Below are 13,683 nucleotides of genomic sequence, written 5' to 3'. Positions count from 1 at the left end.
TTCTTTGATCTTAATAATCTTATATACATATAGTTCCATTTAACATTTGAGTATAAAGTTCTTTTCACTGTTCTTTAGCTATTTTTACATGTGTACATCTTCCTCTTCCAAGGTGACAGCAACAGATGCTTGCTACATAAGATAGATCCTCACTGAGAAAAACTAAGTAGCAGTCAAAGTGAAGACAATAATGTGCAAATGTGGGAGAAGATACTGGATATAGTGACTGTAAGTGCTAATAAACAGATCTACAGTATTTCCAAAACTCCCTTCATACATTCATTTTTATAGCAACTTTGCTGAGATATATATAATTCACACACCAGAGCAATCACCCGTTCAAAGGGTCCTATTCAGTGGATTTTAGTAAATTCCTAGAATTGTGCAGTCATCAACACAATCAGTTTTCATCACAATAAAGAAACCCTGTACCTTTCAGCCGTCATGCCCCATTCCCACCCAAAGCTACCACTAATCTACCATTCATTTACTATATATATTTGTGAATACTTTTCTATAATAACATATGTTATTCGAGAAAAAATTTAAAAATATAGAGAAGGAAAAAGGAGAAAATAAAAATCACTTTAACCGAACTATCCAGATACTGTTACCAACTTACTATAATCCACTGTCATGGACTGAATGTGTGTACCACCCCGCCCCCAAAAGTTCATATGCTGAAGCTTCATATATGCTCTACCTTAATCCTCATAGCAAGGCTGTGAAGTAAGTCTAATTACCCTCCTCCTCCCACCCTTTTTTCTTCAAGAGCAGAAACTGAAGCTTGGGCCAGTACATTACTCAAGGTCAGAAAGGGAATGACACTCTTTAGAAAGACCATGCGGTCACTAGACACTAACTCATTTAAAAAACACATTTTCCTATATTTATATAAGATGGGAAATCAATGAACCACTGAATTATTTTATTTTCTGTACAAGATAAAATGTCTGTGTTTTGTTTAGCATAGTTGAGAGTATTTATTTGAAATTACATGAGTCTCTTTCATTTTATATATAGCAAAATAAAAATTGAGTTCCTGTATCTATTTTTGTTTTTAACAAGACTTCCTCTATTAAATTTGAAGTTTCACACTGTAATAGTGTGAAATAGGGTCATAATGAGAAGATTTAAATGTATCATAGATATACATATCATACATATGTCATATATAGGTATATCTTGGTTTACTGAGCTTTGCATTATTACACTTCTCAGATATTGTGTTTTTTATAAAATAAATTGAAGATCTGCGGCAACCTTGTGTCAAGCAAATCTGTCAGGGCCATTGTTCTATCAGCATTTGCTCATTTTGTGTCTCTGTGTCACATTTTGGTAATTCTCACAATATTTCAAGCTTTATCATTTATTACAATGATCTGCGGTATTTGATGTTATTACTATGACTTGCTGAAAGTTCAGACGATGCTTAGCATATTTTAGCAATAAAATATTTTTAAATTACAATTATAATTTTTTAAGACATAATGATGTTGAACAGTTAATAAAGCATAATATAAACATAATTTTCATAGGCACTGGGAGACCAAAAAGCTTGTTAACCCACATTATTGCGATACTCACTTATTGCAGCCATCTGTAACCAAGTACCTGAGTATCTCTGAGGTGTGTCTGCACACATATATGTCTTATAAAAAGTTGTCTACATAATACAGATAGAATATGCATTTCCTTGGGTTTTGCAACTAAAGACACAAGAAGGAATAATACTTATTCCTTCAGATATTGTGTTAATTAACACAATTAATTAATGTTATTGTTAATACCTTAATGTTATTGTTTAAGAATGTTTATTGTTTAATATTGTTGATAATATTGCTAACTGTTTAATTAGGAATGCAGAACTCCCAAAGGTTAACTTGTTCTTAGCCTGAAATTATTATTTCACTATGAAACAACCTGACTTTTTTTCCAGGGACATCCATATGGGCACTTGCAGCAGGAAAGGCATATTTAGACTGTATCATTCCTGGGCTGCACTCACTATGTACGTTTGACGTAAGGCAGAAAAAAAATGTCTTTGGCTATTTTCAGCCATTATACTACTGCTTTTGTTAAGGAACACTGAAATTTTACTTAGCTTTGGCTTTCTCTCTAAATCCCTCTGTGACCCTCCTTTAGTTTTACCATTAGAAAAAAAGGAACACACCTACTCACATACATACATCTTACTGTCTTTCTCCCTTGAACTAATACAATTTTTAAAAAGCCTGAAAAGCATTAGGTTTCTTCAAATAATAGGCTATAAAAGGAAAATTTTTATTTTCATTTCTCTTCTCATCTTTGTCAGTATATTAATGTGACAGGTTCACAGTATGGTTTAAACATAGCTTTAATGTTTAAACATATTATAATTAGATGTAATTTCTTCAAAAACAAAGAAAGAACTGAATCAAATGTTGCTGAGAAGCACAATACAGCCTACATTTTATATGTGTTAGTAGTTCATTTTCTGTTATTAACAGGATTTTTGTTGTTGTCAGTTTCAGTACATATCAGATTAATCATACTAAAATCTATACAGGTCATTAGTACTCACCAAGAACAAATCCCAAAGTAACTACCTGATACTAACACTGGCTAAAAACCTGAAGTTCAGCTCTTTTTAGGCTTTCTAATCATGCAGTATAGGATATTCCATTAAGTGTGAGTCAATGCAAATCACTTCACCTTTCCTTGTTTTAAAATAATTTATAAGGTTTACAAAAGCTTCCAAATCCTATCATTCCAAACGGGATCTATCTTGCTTCGGGTGCTTAATACTCTGACCTGGCACAGAGGGAAATAGTCTGGTTTTAAAGGGTTCTTGTGGCTCAGACAGTAAAGCGTCTGTCTGCAGTGCGGGAGACCTGTGTTCGATCCCTGGGTTGGGAAGATCCCCTGGAGAAGGAAATGGCAACCCACTCCAGTACTCTTGCCTGGAAAATTCCATGGACTGAGGAGCCTGGTAGGCTACAGTCCACGGGGTCATAAAGAGTCGGACATGACAGAGCAACTTCACTTTCACTTTGTATAAGTCTGCTCACATACAAGAAAATTATCTAGAAAAGTGGGAGCCTTGAACAGGCAGAGTCTGAATGAATGAGGCTGGATCATGGATGATACATGCTCTCTAAACTCAGAAATGAAGAAAAGAACCAGAGGTATAACTTGTTGTTTTGTAAGCTAAATTTTGTACTTTCTCTTTCTCCTTATAGAATATGTAAGATTATAATATTTTGAAAAGTTATACTTCACATATATTGTCATTAAAAATTACCATGTATAGGTATATGAGATAACACATGCAAAATACACAGAGGACCTGGCACATGATAAACAATAAATGTTAGCTACTCTTGTTTGTCTTTTAAAATAAATTATAGATTCTATCATTATGGATTCCAGGATTGAAAAGCATCAGCTTTCATTGCTGCAGCTACTTTTGAAACTTTAGGAACTACCAGAATGCTCAGTGTTCAGAATAGTTGTATCTAATAAGTGGTAAAAAGATCATAGCTTTTAAAAAATATTAATACTTTTCCAGACTTTTCAAATGTTTTCACAATAGGCTGCCTTATTTTTATAATGAAAAAGCAAAATAAATACCAAATTAAAAATTTACAAATAAAAAAGAATAATGCCTTAAAAGTCTCTTACATAATCAAAAGGAAATGTTTTTATAAACGTCACTCTGAAATTACTATTTTAAGACTCCAAAAGTCAAGCTAAGGAACAACTAAAAAGTACCAATAGTGAATTAAATCAGTGCAAGAATGTAATTTTCTCAGTGACATCAAAACAAAAATTCCATCCTTTTTGCTTTAGTTAGAAAACAAAACAAAACAAACAACTCCTAAATGTTCCAAGGTAGAAGTTATTATTATAGTAAAAGCTCAATTCCTACAAGTGGAACAGTTAAATTTTTTGTTTAAAACATGTGGCTATAAGTATAATAAAGGCCTTCCCAGGTGGCACCAGTGGTAAAGAATCTGTCTGCCAATGCAGGAGATGTAAGAGTTGCAGTTTTGATCCTGGTGTCAGGAAGATCCCCTGGAGGAGGAAATGTCGGGTTAGGAAGATCCCCTGGAGGAGAAAATTGCCCCCTACTCCAGTATTTTTGCCAGGAGAATCCCACAGGCAAAGGAACCTGGGGGCTGATCATTTCAGTTCAGTTCAGTTCAGTTGCTCAGTCATGTCCGACTTTTTACGACCCCATGGACTACAGCACACTAGGCCTCCCTGTCCATCACCAACTCCTGGAGTTTACTCAAACTCATGTCCATTGAGTCGGTGATGCCATCCAACCACCTCATCTTCTGTCGTCCCCTTCTCCTCCCGCCATCAATCTTCCCCAGCATCAGGGTCTTTTCAAATGAGTCAGTTCTTCACATCAGGTATGAGGTCGCAAAGAGTCTGACATTGCTGAGTGAGTGTCTGAGCACACATAAGTACAGTAAAACATTTTTCGTAAGCAACTATAACAAAAACTGGGAACAGCTAAAACACATAAAAGGGCCCATTATGGGAAAGGGAAATTTAGCAGCATAGCTTTTGTTGTTGTTGTTGTTTACTTAATGAAAAGACCCTGATGCTGGGAAAGACTGAAGGCAAGAGAAGGGGACGATAGAGGACGAGATGGTTGGAATGCATCACTCACATGAGTTTGAGCAAGCTCTTGGGAGATGGTGAGAGACAAGGAAGCCTGGCGTGCTGCAATCCATGGGATTGCAGAGTCGGACATGACTTAGCAACTGAAAAACAAAACAGTATGGATACAACATAATTTAATCAATTCTTATTGATAGTTTATTTGACTGAGCGACTGAACAAGTTGGTGTTCTGATTCTTCTGCGACCCCATGGACTGAAGCCCTCCAGGCTTCTCTGTCCATAGGATTTTCCAGGCAAGAATACTGGAGTGGGTTGCCATTTCCTTCTCCAGGGAATCTTCCTGACCCAGGGATCAAACACATGTTTCTTGTATTGGGAAGCAGATTCTTCACCACTGAGCCAACTTGGAAGCCCCAACAGGACAGATACTGGTATATAATTTCAGCCTCCTACTATTTGTGTGGTTTTTTTTTTTTTGCCACTGTGAGCTTCTTGATATCAAGAACTCTTTTTTAACTCTTTAGTTTTGAAGTATCTCATTTTTTTTTCTTAAAATTTATTTTTTAATTGAAGGATAATTGCTTTATAGAATTTTGTTGTTTCCTGTCAAATCTAAACATAATGTTTTTCATTTTAAGTTGTCAATAAATGTTTTCCTACTAATTAGGTGACCTTGGTTGATTCAGGTCTAGTTTAAGGATTTTTAACAACTTCATCAACTTTTATAATTTATTAGTATTTATAACCACATCATAAAGGTCTAAAGAGATTTATTATAGCATTTTATAATACCCCTTTAAATAAACTGTTCTAAAAAGTAATTTCTAATACCCCTAGACTTTAAAAACCAAAGTTGTTTAAAAACGATTAATGAAATTTAAGAAGACAGCCTAGTCACAGTTAAATGAAAAACTGCAATTAAAATGTTTAATGAGCTATGTGCATTAAATTAGCTTAAAACATGACCAATGGGATGTAAAATCTGTAAGTTTTCCTTAAAACGACAATGCTCAGGACCTTAACATTTCATGCCAAACCACACTTTACATTATGTCTTTGTATACTTAAAGATATTTCAAGTATAAAACTTTCACTTCTGGTTTTGTGATTCAGTTTACATTAGCTACTTTACACAAATGCCAAAACTCGAAGAAAACTGCAGTAATTGTGCATAAATACTGTCACACTAGATAAATGTACAGGTGGGGAGAAGAATGATAGAAAGTCAAAACTAAAGGTCAATACTGTATAATGGTTTTAGTAACATTTGAAATGAAAAATCCTTGCCTGGATTATGGGTGGCTATTCACATTCATTTCTCTGAAAATGTCTTTAGTTTTTGTTTCTTGAAAACACATGAATACAAAGCAAATGTCATAATCAAATAGCACATGTGAAATAAAGACTCCCATTTCAGTCATTCTTGTCATTTAGACATTATTTTAGACTGTATATAGAAAACTTTTTATCTGTTATTGATTACTTATCTTTCATTCATTTTTTAAATTAAGTTAAAAATTAATTTAAATTAAAATTTTTAAATTAAAAAATTCTACGCTTAATAAAAGATATTTTAAAACATACCAGTACTCTGAAAATATATTAACCTATGTATACCTTTCTGAAAATCTCTTGAAGAAACACTCCAGAATTTGAATGAAGAAAGATAATGGCACCCCACTCCAGTACTCTTGCCTGGAAAATCCCATGGATGGAGGAGCCTGGTGGGCTGCAGTCCATGGGGTCACGAGGAGTCGGACACAACTGAGCGTCTTCACTTTCACTTTCATGCACTGGAGAAGGAAATGGCAACCCACTCCAGTGTTCTTGCCTGGAGAATCCCAGGGACGGGGGAGCCTGGTGGGCTGCCGTCTATGGGGTCGCACAGAGTTGGACACGACTGAAGCGACTTAGCAGCAGCAGCAGCAGCAAACATGTAGTATATAAGTATAAGGTGACAGTAAAGCTAGTAACTTGTTAAGTATAAATGATCATTGCTAACACGGCTATAAATTGTTAAGGATTTAGAAAATAGAAGGTACAAAAGGTAAAACCATATGAGTTGTGAAATATTTTGTTCTAGTTCTACGAAAAATGCTATTGGTAATTTGACAGGGATAGCACTGAGTCGATTGCATTTGGCAGTATAGTCATTTTCACAATACTGATTCTTCCTACCCAGGAACATGGACTATCTCTCTATCTGTTTATGTTGTCTTTGATTTCTTTCATCAGTGTCTTATAATTTTCTATATACATTCTTTTGTCTTCTTAGGTACGTTTATTCCTAGATATTTTATTCTTTCTGTTGCGAATGGGATTGAGTCCTTAATTTCTCTTTCTGATTTTTCATTGTTACTATATAGGAATGCAAGTGATTTCTGTGTATTGATTCTGTATCCTGTGACTTCGTTAAATTCACTGATTAGCTCTAGTAATTTTCTGATACTATCTTTAGGGTTTTCTATGTATAGTATCATGTCCTCTGCAAACAGTGAGAGCTTTACTTCTTCTTTTCCAATCTGGATTCCTTTCCTTTTTTTTTTTCTTCTCTGATTGCTGTAGCCAGGACTTCCAAAACTTGTTGAATAACAGTGGTGAGAGTGGACACCCTTGTCTTGTTCCTGATGTTAGCGGGAATGCTTTCAGTTTTTCACCACTGAGAATAATGTTTCCTGTGGGCTTATCATATATGGCCTTTACTATGTTGAGGTAGGTTCCTTCTATGCCCCTTTTTTGAAGAGTTTTAATCATAAATGGGTGCTGAATTTTGTCAAACAGATGGCTAACAAACACATGAAAAGATGCTTAACATTGCTCATTATTAGAGAAACGCAAATCAAAACTACAATGAGGTATCACCTCACACCAGTTAGAATGGCCATCATCAAAAGGCCTACAAACAATAAATGTTGGAGAGGGTGTGGAGAAAAGGGAACACTCTTGTACTGTTGGTGGGGATGTAAATTGATACTGCCACTATGGAAGACGGTATGGAAATTCCTTAAAAAACTAGGAATAAAACCACCATATGACCCATCAATCCGACTCCCAGGCATATACCCTGAGGAAACCAAAGTTGATAAAGACACTTGTACCTCAATATTCACTGCAGCACTATTTACAATAGCTAGAACACGGAAGCAATCTACATGTCCACTGACAGATGAATGGATAAAGAAGTTGTGGTACATATACACAATGGAATATTACTCAGCCTTAAAAAAGGAACACATTTGAGTCAGTTCTAATGAGGTGGATGAACCCAGAGCCTATTATACAGAGTGAAGTAAGTCAGAAAGAGAAAGAGAAATATTGCATACTAACGCATATATATATATGGAATCTAGAAAGATGGTACTGATGAATTTATTTGCAAGGCAGCAGTGGAGAAAGAGACACAGAGAAAGACTATGGACATGGGGAGAGGGAAGGAGAGGGTGAGATGTATGGAGAGAATAACATGGAAACTTACATTACCATATGTTAAATAGATAGTCAGTGGGAATTTGCTGTGAAATCTCAGGGAACTCAAACAGGGGCTCTGTATCAACCTAGAGGGGTGGGATGGGGAGTGAGATGGAAGGGAGGTTCAAGAGGGAGGGCACATATGTACACCTATGGCTGATTCATGTTGATATTTGACAGAAAACAACAAAATTCTGTACAGCAATTATCCTTCAAAAAAAAAAAGGTAAAACTAAGTCAATCATTCAGAAATAAATTTCCACATTATTTCAACAAAATCTGGAAGGAGGCAGGGGACAAAAGCTTTTGAAAGGTCTCATCTTATTTGGGAAGTGAAAGGTGAAGATACTGTTAAAATTTTAACAATCCAAGGAAATACCGGTTCACATATGTTTGTTAGAAATTTGTGCTAAGTATTAGTAGAATCAGAATGAGAAGCTCTAAAAGCTGACAGGAATAAGAGGAAAACAATTAGAGCTAGGAGCTAGTTCTGATTCAGGGGAGCTAGGGAACCCCTCCAATTCTGTAGCACAGAAAGTCTCCTGTCTGAAGAGCATTCTATGGATCTGTGCTGTTGTGGGAATCAGTAAGGGCACAGATAGAAGGATAATTTTATATCCTTCTGCCTGTGCAGAAGCCCTAAATAGACATTTCTCCAAACAAGACATATAGATGGCCAAGAGGCATATGAGAAGATATTCAACATCTCTGATTATTAGATAAATGCAAATCAAAACTAAAATGAGATATCACCTCACACCTACCAGAATGGCTATCATCAAAAAACCCACAAACAATAAATGGTGGAGAGGGTATGGAGAGAAGGGAACCATCCTATGCTGTTGGTGGGACTGTAAATTGGTTCAGCTACTATGGAGAACAGTATGGAAGTTCCTTAAAAAACTAAAAACAGAGTTACCATATGACCCTTCAATCCCACTCCTGGGCATATATCTGAAGAAAAACATGATCTGAAAAGATATATATACCCCAGTGTTCATTGCAACACTGTTTACAGTAACCAAGGCATGGAAACAACCTAAATGTCCACCGACAGAAGAATGGATAAAGAAGATGTGGTAGATATATACAACGGAGTATTACTTGGCCACTAAAAAGAACGAAATAATGCCATTTGCAGCAACACTGATGGACCTAGAGAGTGTCATGCTAAGTGAAGTAAGTCAGACAGAGAAGGAGAAATATCATATGACATGCCTTATATGTGTCCATATATTCCTTATATGGACTCTAAAAATAAAGGATACAAATGAGCTTACTTACAAAACAGAAAGAGACTCACAGACTTAAGATAATGAACTTATGGTTGCCAGGGGGAAGGATGTGGGGGAAGGGTCAGGGAGTTTGGGATGGACATGTACACACTGCTATATTCAAAGTGGATAACCAACAAGGACCTATTGTATAGTATAGGGAACTCTGTTCAATGTTCTATGGCAACCTGGACAGGAGGGGCGTTTGGAGGAGAATGGATACTTGTGTATGTATGGCTGAGTCCCATGGCTGTTCACTTGAAACTATCACAACATTGTTAATCAGCTATACCCCATACAAAATAAAAAGTTTAGAAAAAAATAAAGTTACACAGAATAAAAATTAAAAAATCCCCCTGGAACTAATAAGTGAGTTGAGCAAGGTTGCAGTGTATAAGATCAACACACAAAAATCAACTGTGTTTCTATACACTAAAAAGAAGTATGTGGAAACTAAACTTAAAAACACAGTGACATTTATAATCATGTCAAAGAAAATAAAATACCCAGGCACACACTTAACACAACATGTTCAGGATCTCTATGATGAACGTAAGTGTTAGGTGGAGGAGATGGCAGATGTAGAGTAGAATGCCAACTGAAGAATGCAGGAGCCCTGGAAACAGAGAACTACTCATTGACAACAGTCATATAGAAGGCTGATTTAGGCAGGAGTTGTCAATGGATTCTAAAACTGGTAAAAATTTGATATGCAGAAAGTACATTAAGTATCAGAATACCTCTCCACAAAACACTAATTATAAAGGGGAAAAGTTACTTTAAGGTGGGAAAACTAGCAGTCATCAAGATGACCAGATGATCAAGGGTATCATCATGGTGGTGGGTCAGGGCAACTTCATGTGTTTCTTGACATGATGCATCGAAAGGCCACAGCATAGGTTCCACCAAATTCCATGTAGTGACGTTTCTGTAAAGAATGTGTATCTTGAACTGGGTAAGGAAGAAAGAGGATTACACTACAGAACGCAGGCCTGTATTCTTTACAACTGCTAAGGGCATGAAAAGGAACTGTTCCAGACTGGAGCAGATGTGACAGTAGTATTCCTGAACAGCCTCTGGATCAGAAAGGAAAAAGCCACTGGTGGGACAGATGGCAAATTTGAACAGGGTGGTCATGTTGTACTGAAGTTGATCTGTCTGCTTTGGAGAGTTGTTACACAGAAGCATGTTTTACTCTTTGGAAAATGTGCATTGACAGAATACAAAATCAGATGTTAATACTTAATAATAAAGCATATAAAACAAATACTCACCAATGACTTTAACAAAATAGGCATCTGCTTCAAAGTTATTTTTTAGGGTATGGATGGCAAAATCACTCTTTGTATACCCTTTGCTTAGTACTACAATGTCCAAGATTCCCTGGAAAAAAACATAAAAATGGTAAGAAACTACTGGACTGACTGAAAAAAATGATGAAAACGTATGACATGTTTATCATGTAAATACAGACCTTACTTATTCAACTTGATATTTAAAATAAAGATACTATTAAAAATATAAAACCTAGAATATTAAATATAAATAAAATTTTAAAAAAAACTGTAATTTAAATCTCTGAGGATAAATGTTACTCTTGTGTATTTCCTTCCAGGCATATCTGCATGAATTAAAAAAAAATAAAACTTATTTCTCTATTATTCATGGTGCTGGGTCTCTGTTGCTGTGTGGCTTTTCTCCCACTGCAGACAGCCTGCACACACAGCTACTCTCCAGTCGCGTGCGGTGTACAGGCTTCTTACTGTGGTAGCTTCTCCTGTGGTGGAGCACAAGTTCTAGGTTGTGAGGTTTCAGCACTTGTGCTCCCAGGCTCTAGAGCACGGGCTCAGTAGTTGTGGCACTTCAGATTAGTTGCTCCACAGCATGTTGGATCTTCCCAGATCAGGGATCAAACCCATGTCTCCTGCATTGGCAAGAGGATTCTTTACCATTGATATACTATGGAAGCCCCATGTATTAATTTTTAAAGGCCTTTGACATGAACTACCGAAGTGTTTCCAATCATCAGGGAAAGAAGGTTACTTTTCATTTGCGCTGCTTCTTATGTTTTTTCCTAAAAAAGTGGAAAGCTTTGCTAATTTTATTGGGGGTAAAAAAGGTGCTCATTTAAACTTTCATTCTGCTAACTCTTAATGAGATCAATCATTTATCATATCTTTTCACATGTTAGTTAGTTAGTGTTAGTTACCCAGTCGTGTCTGACTCTTTGCGACCCCACGAACTGTAGCCCGCCAAGCTCCTCTATTCATGGGATTCTCCAGGCAAAAATACTGGAGTGGATTGCCATTTCCTTCTCCAGGGGATCTTCCCAACCCAGGGATCGAACCTAGGGCTCCTGCATTGTAATTGTTAAGGATTTAGAAAACAGATTCTATTTTCTAAATAGAATTCTTTAGAAGCGGATTCTTTACCGTCTGAGCTACAGGGAGGATCCATATTTCATGTTAGCTTTTTTTTACTCACATCTTTTTTTTTTTCTGTAAACTGACTTAATCATGTTGTTTTTCCAGTGGGAGTTTCTGGTGACTTGTATCAGTTTGAATAAATCCTTTTTCCGTTATGGATGTGGGCTTCCCTGGTGGCTCAGATGATAAAGAATCCACCTACAATGCTGGAGATCTGGGTTCAATCCCTGGGTTGGGAAGATACCCTGGAGGAGGGCATGGCAACCCACTCCAGTCTTCTTGCCTGAAGACTCCCTAAGGACACAAGAGCCTGGCGGAGACTACGGTCCATGGGCTTGCAAAGGGTCAGACACGACTGAGTGACAAAGCACAGCACAGCCTGTTATGAATGTGAGCTTCCCAGGTGGTGCTAGTGGTAAAGAATCTGTCTGCCACTGAAGGAGATATAAGAGACATGGGTTTGATCCCTGGGTTGGGAAGATCCCCTGGAAGCAGCCATGGCCACCCACTCCAGTATTCTTGTCTGGAGAATCCAATGGACAGAGGAACCTGGCAGGCTACATTCCATAGGGTTACAAAGAGTTGGACCTGACTGAAGCCACTTAGCACACACACACGCATGTTAAGAATGTTAATTATTTAACTCTTTCATAGCTAATTTATCTCCTAGATTTAGATGCAATTTTAAATTTCATCTGTGGTTTTATGTACAGAAATTAAAAGCTGATTTATAGTTAATTCTACTGATTTTTCCTCATTATATTTTTACCCAATTACTTTTATGCTTGGAAATTGCTTATAAAAAGTGAAACAATACAAGAGTTGGTAGCAGAGAGACAGAGGAAAACAAGCACCTGGAAGATACTTGTAATTGAAGATCAGCCTCCTACAAAAAGCCAAACAAAACCAACTGGGTTAGTGTTGGACATAATTGTCCTGATGGAGATTTAACTTTTTAAAATAATCAAGTTATTTTACAAAGATATTTTGTGACATATTAACTCTGGAATTTAACACATTTTTATCAGAATTTACTTTTTCCCCCAAAACTGGTTTTTGACATTAGAAAGAAGAAAACCAGGACCCTGTGTGCCTTTCCCAGGCCACCTGGAACTGAGGACAGTCACAAGAATCTGGGGCAATAGATGCCACCTCTAGCTCACAAGGTTAAGAGAGAGTACACACTGAACTCATTCTTCTGTGATCCTGTTCAGGTTTAAGGGTCTGTCATCTGTCGGCTGTTGTTTTCTCTATTTGAGCACACGCACAACTGCCATGAGCATAATTCTCTAGTGGTTTCATCTAAACAGGCATAAAATGAGATAAAGACGCTTTCATATTTCACTGTTCTGATCAGCCAGTGGTATCAATTAATTTGTTCTTTCTGTCATTTAACATTAAAAGGGGTTTTCTTTAATTAACTCGTTTGCTTTCATTATCGCATCTATTGTCTGGTTAAATAGGGTGAATTGAGAGTGAGACAAGGTAGAAGGCAATTAGATTCTGAACACAAAGAAGAGCTCTGAACTCACATCTTCGTAAATGTCAAAGAAGGTGGCAACCACCGCATCTCTGATTTGGTTTAGGTCCATCAGCTCCCAGTAGACTTTAAACATACGATGCGCCCCCTCACAGCTTGCATTAGTACAAGGGACATTCTCCAGTAAAAAGGCCTGCTGATTGCTGTGAGACAAAGGAGAGGTATTTAGTTAATAATAAAACATATCAATGCCGACTAGCATCAGCTGTGCTGTATTTCCTAGAATCAAAGAGATGGTAAATGGTCTATACTGAAGAAATATGAAAAAAACCTCAATGTCTTAATAATTGCTGTCCCGAGCCATAAAAAGCTTAAATTGTTGGCTATCCTCTTTCAGCCTTTGGCAAAAATCCTCAGGT

The 13,683-nt window shown here is 36.7% G+C and overlaps 1 protein-coding gene across 1 annotated transcript in view; it reads right to left on the bottom strand.

Moving 5' to 3' along the window:
* ITFG1 (integrin alpha FG-GAP repeat containing 1) overlaps window positions 1-13,683 on the bottom strand; it is a 308,679-nt gene that overhangs the window by 65,621 nt on the left and 229,375 nt on the right. The window contains exons 11-12 of the mRNA XM_070388473.1: window positions 13,317-13,467; window positions 10,633-10,741 (exon numbers count right to left, since the gene is read on the bottom strand). Of these exons, the coding sequence (XP_070244574.1) occupies window positions 10,633-10,741; window positions 13,317-13,467 (260 nt within the window). The remainder of the gene's footprint in view (window positions 1-10,632; window positions 10,742-13,316; window positions 13,468-13,683) is intronic.

Source organism: Bos mutus, chromosome 18 (assembly GCF_027580195.1).
Source record: "Bos mutus isolate GX-2022 chromosome 18, NWIPB_WYAK_1.1, whole genome shotgun sequence".
In the NCBI taxonomy this organism is placed as follows: Eukaryota; Metazoa; Chordata; class Mammalia; order Artiodactyla; family Bovidae; genus Bos; species Bos mutus.
This window is presented reverse-complemented; position numbering and strand designations above follow the sequence as displayed.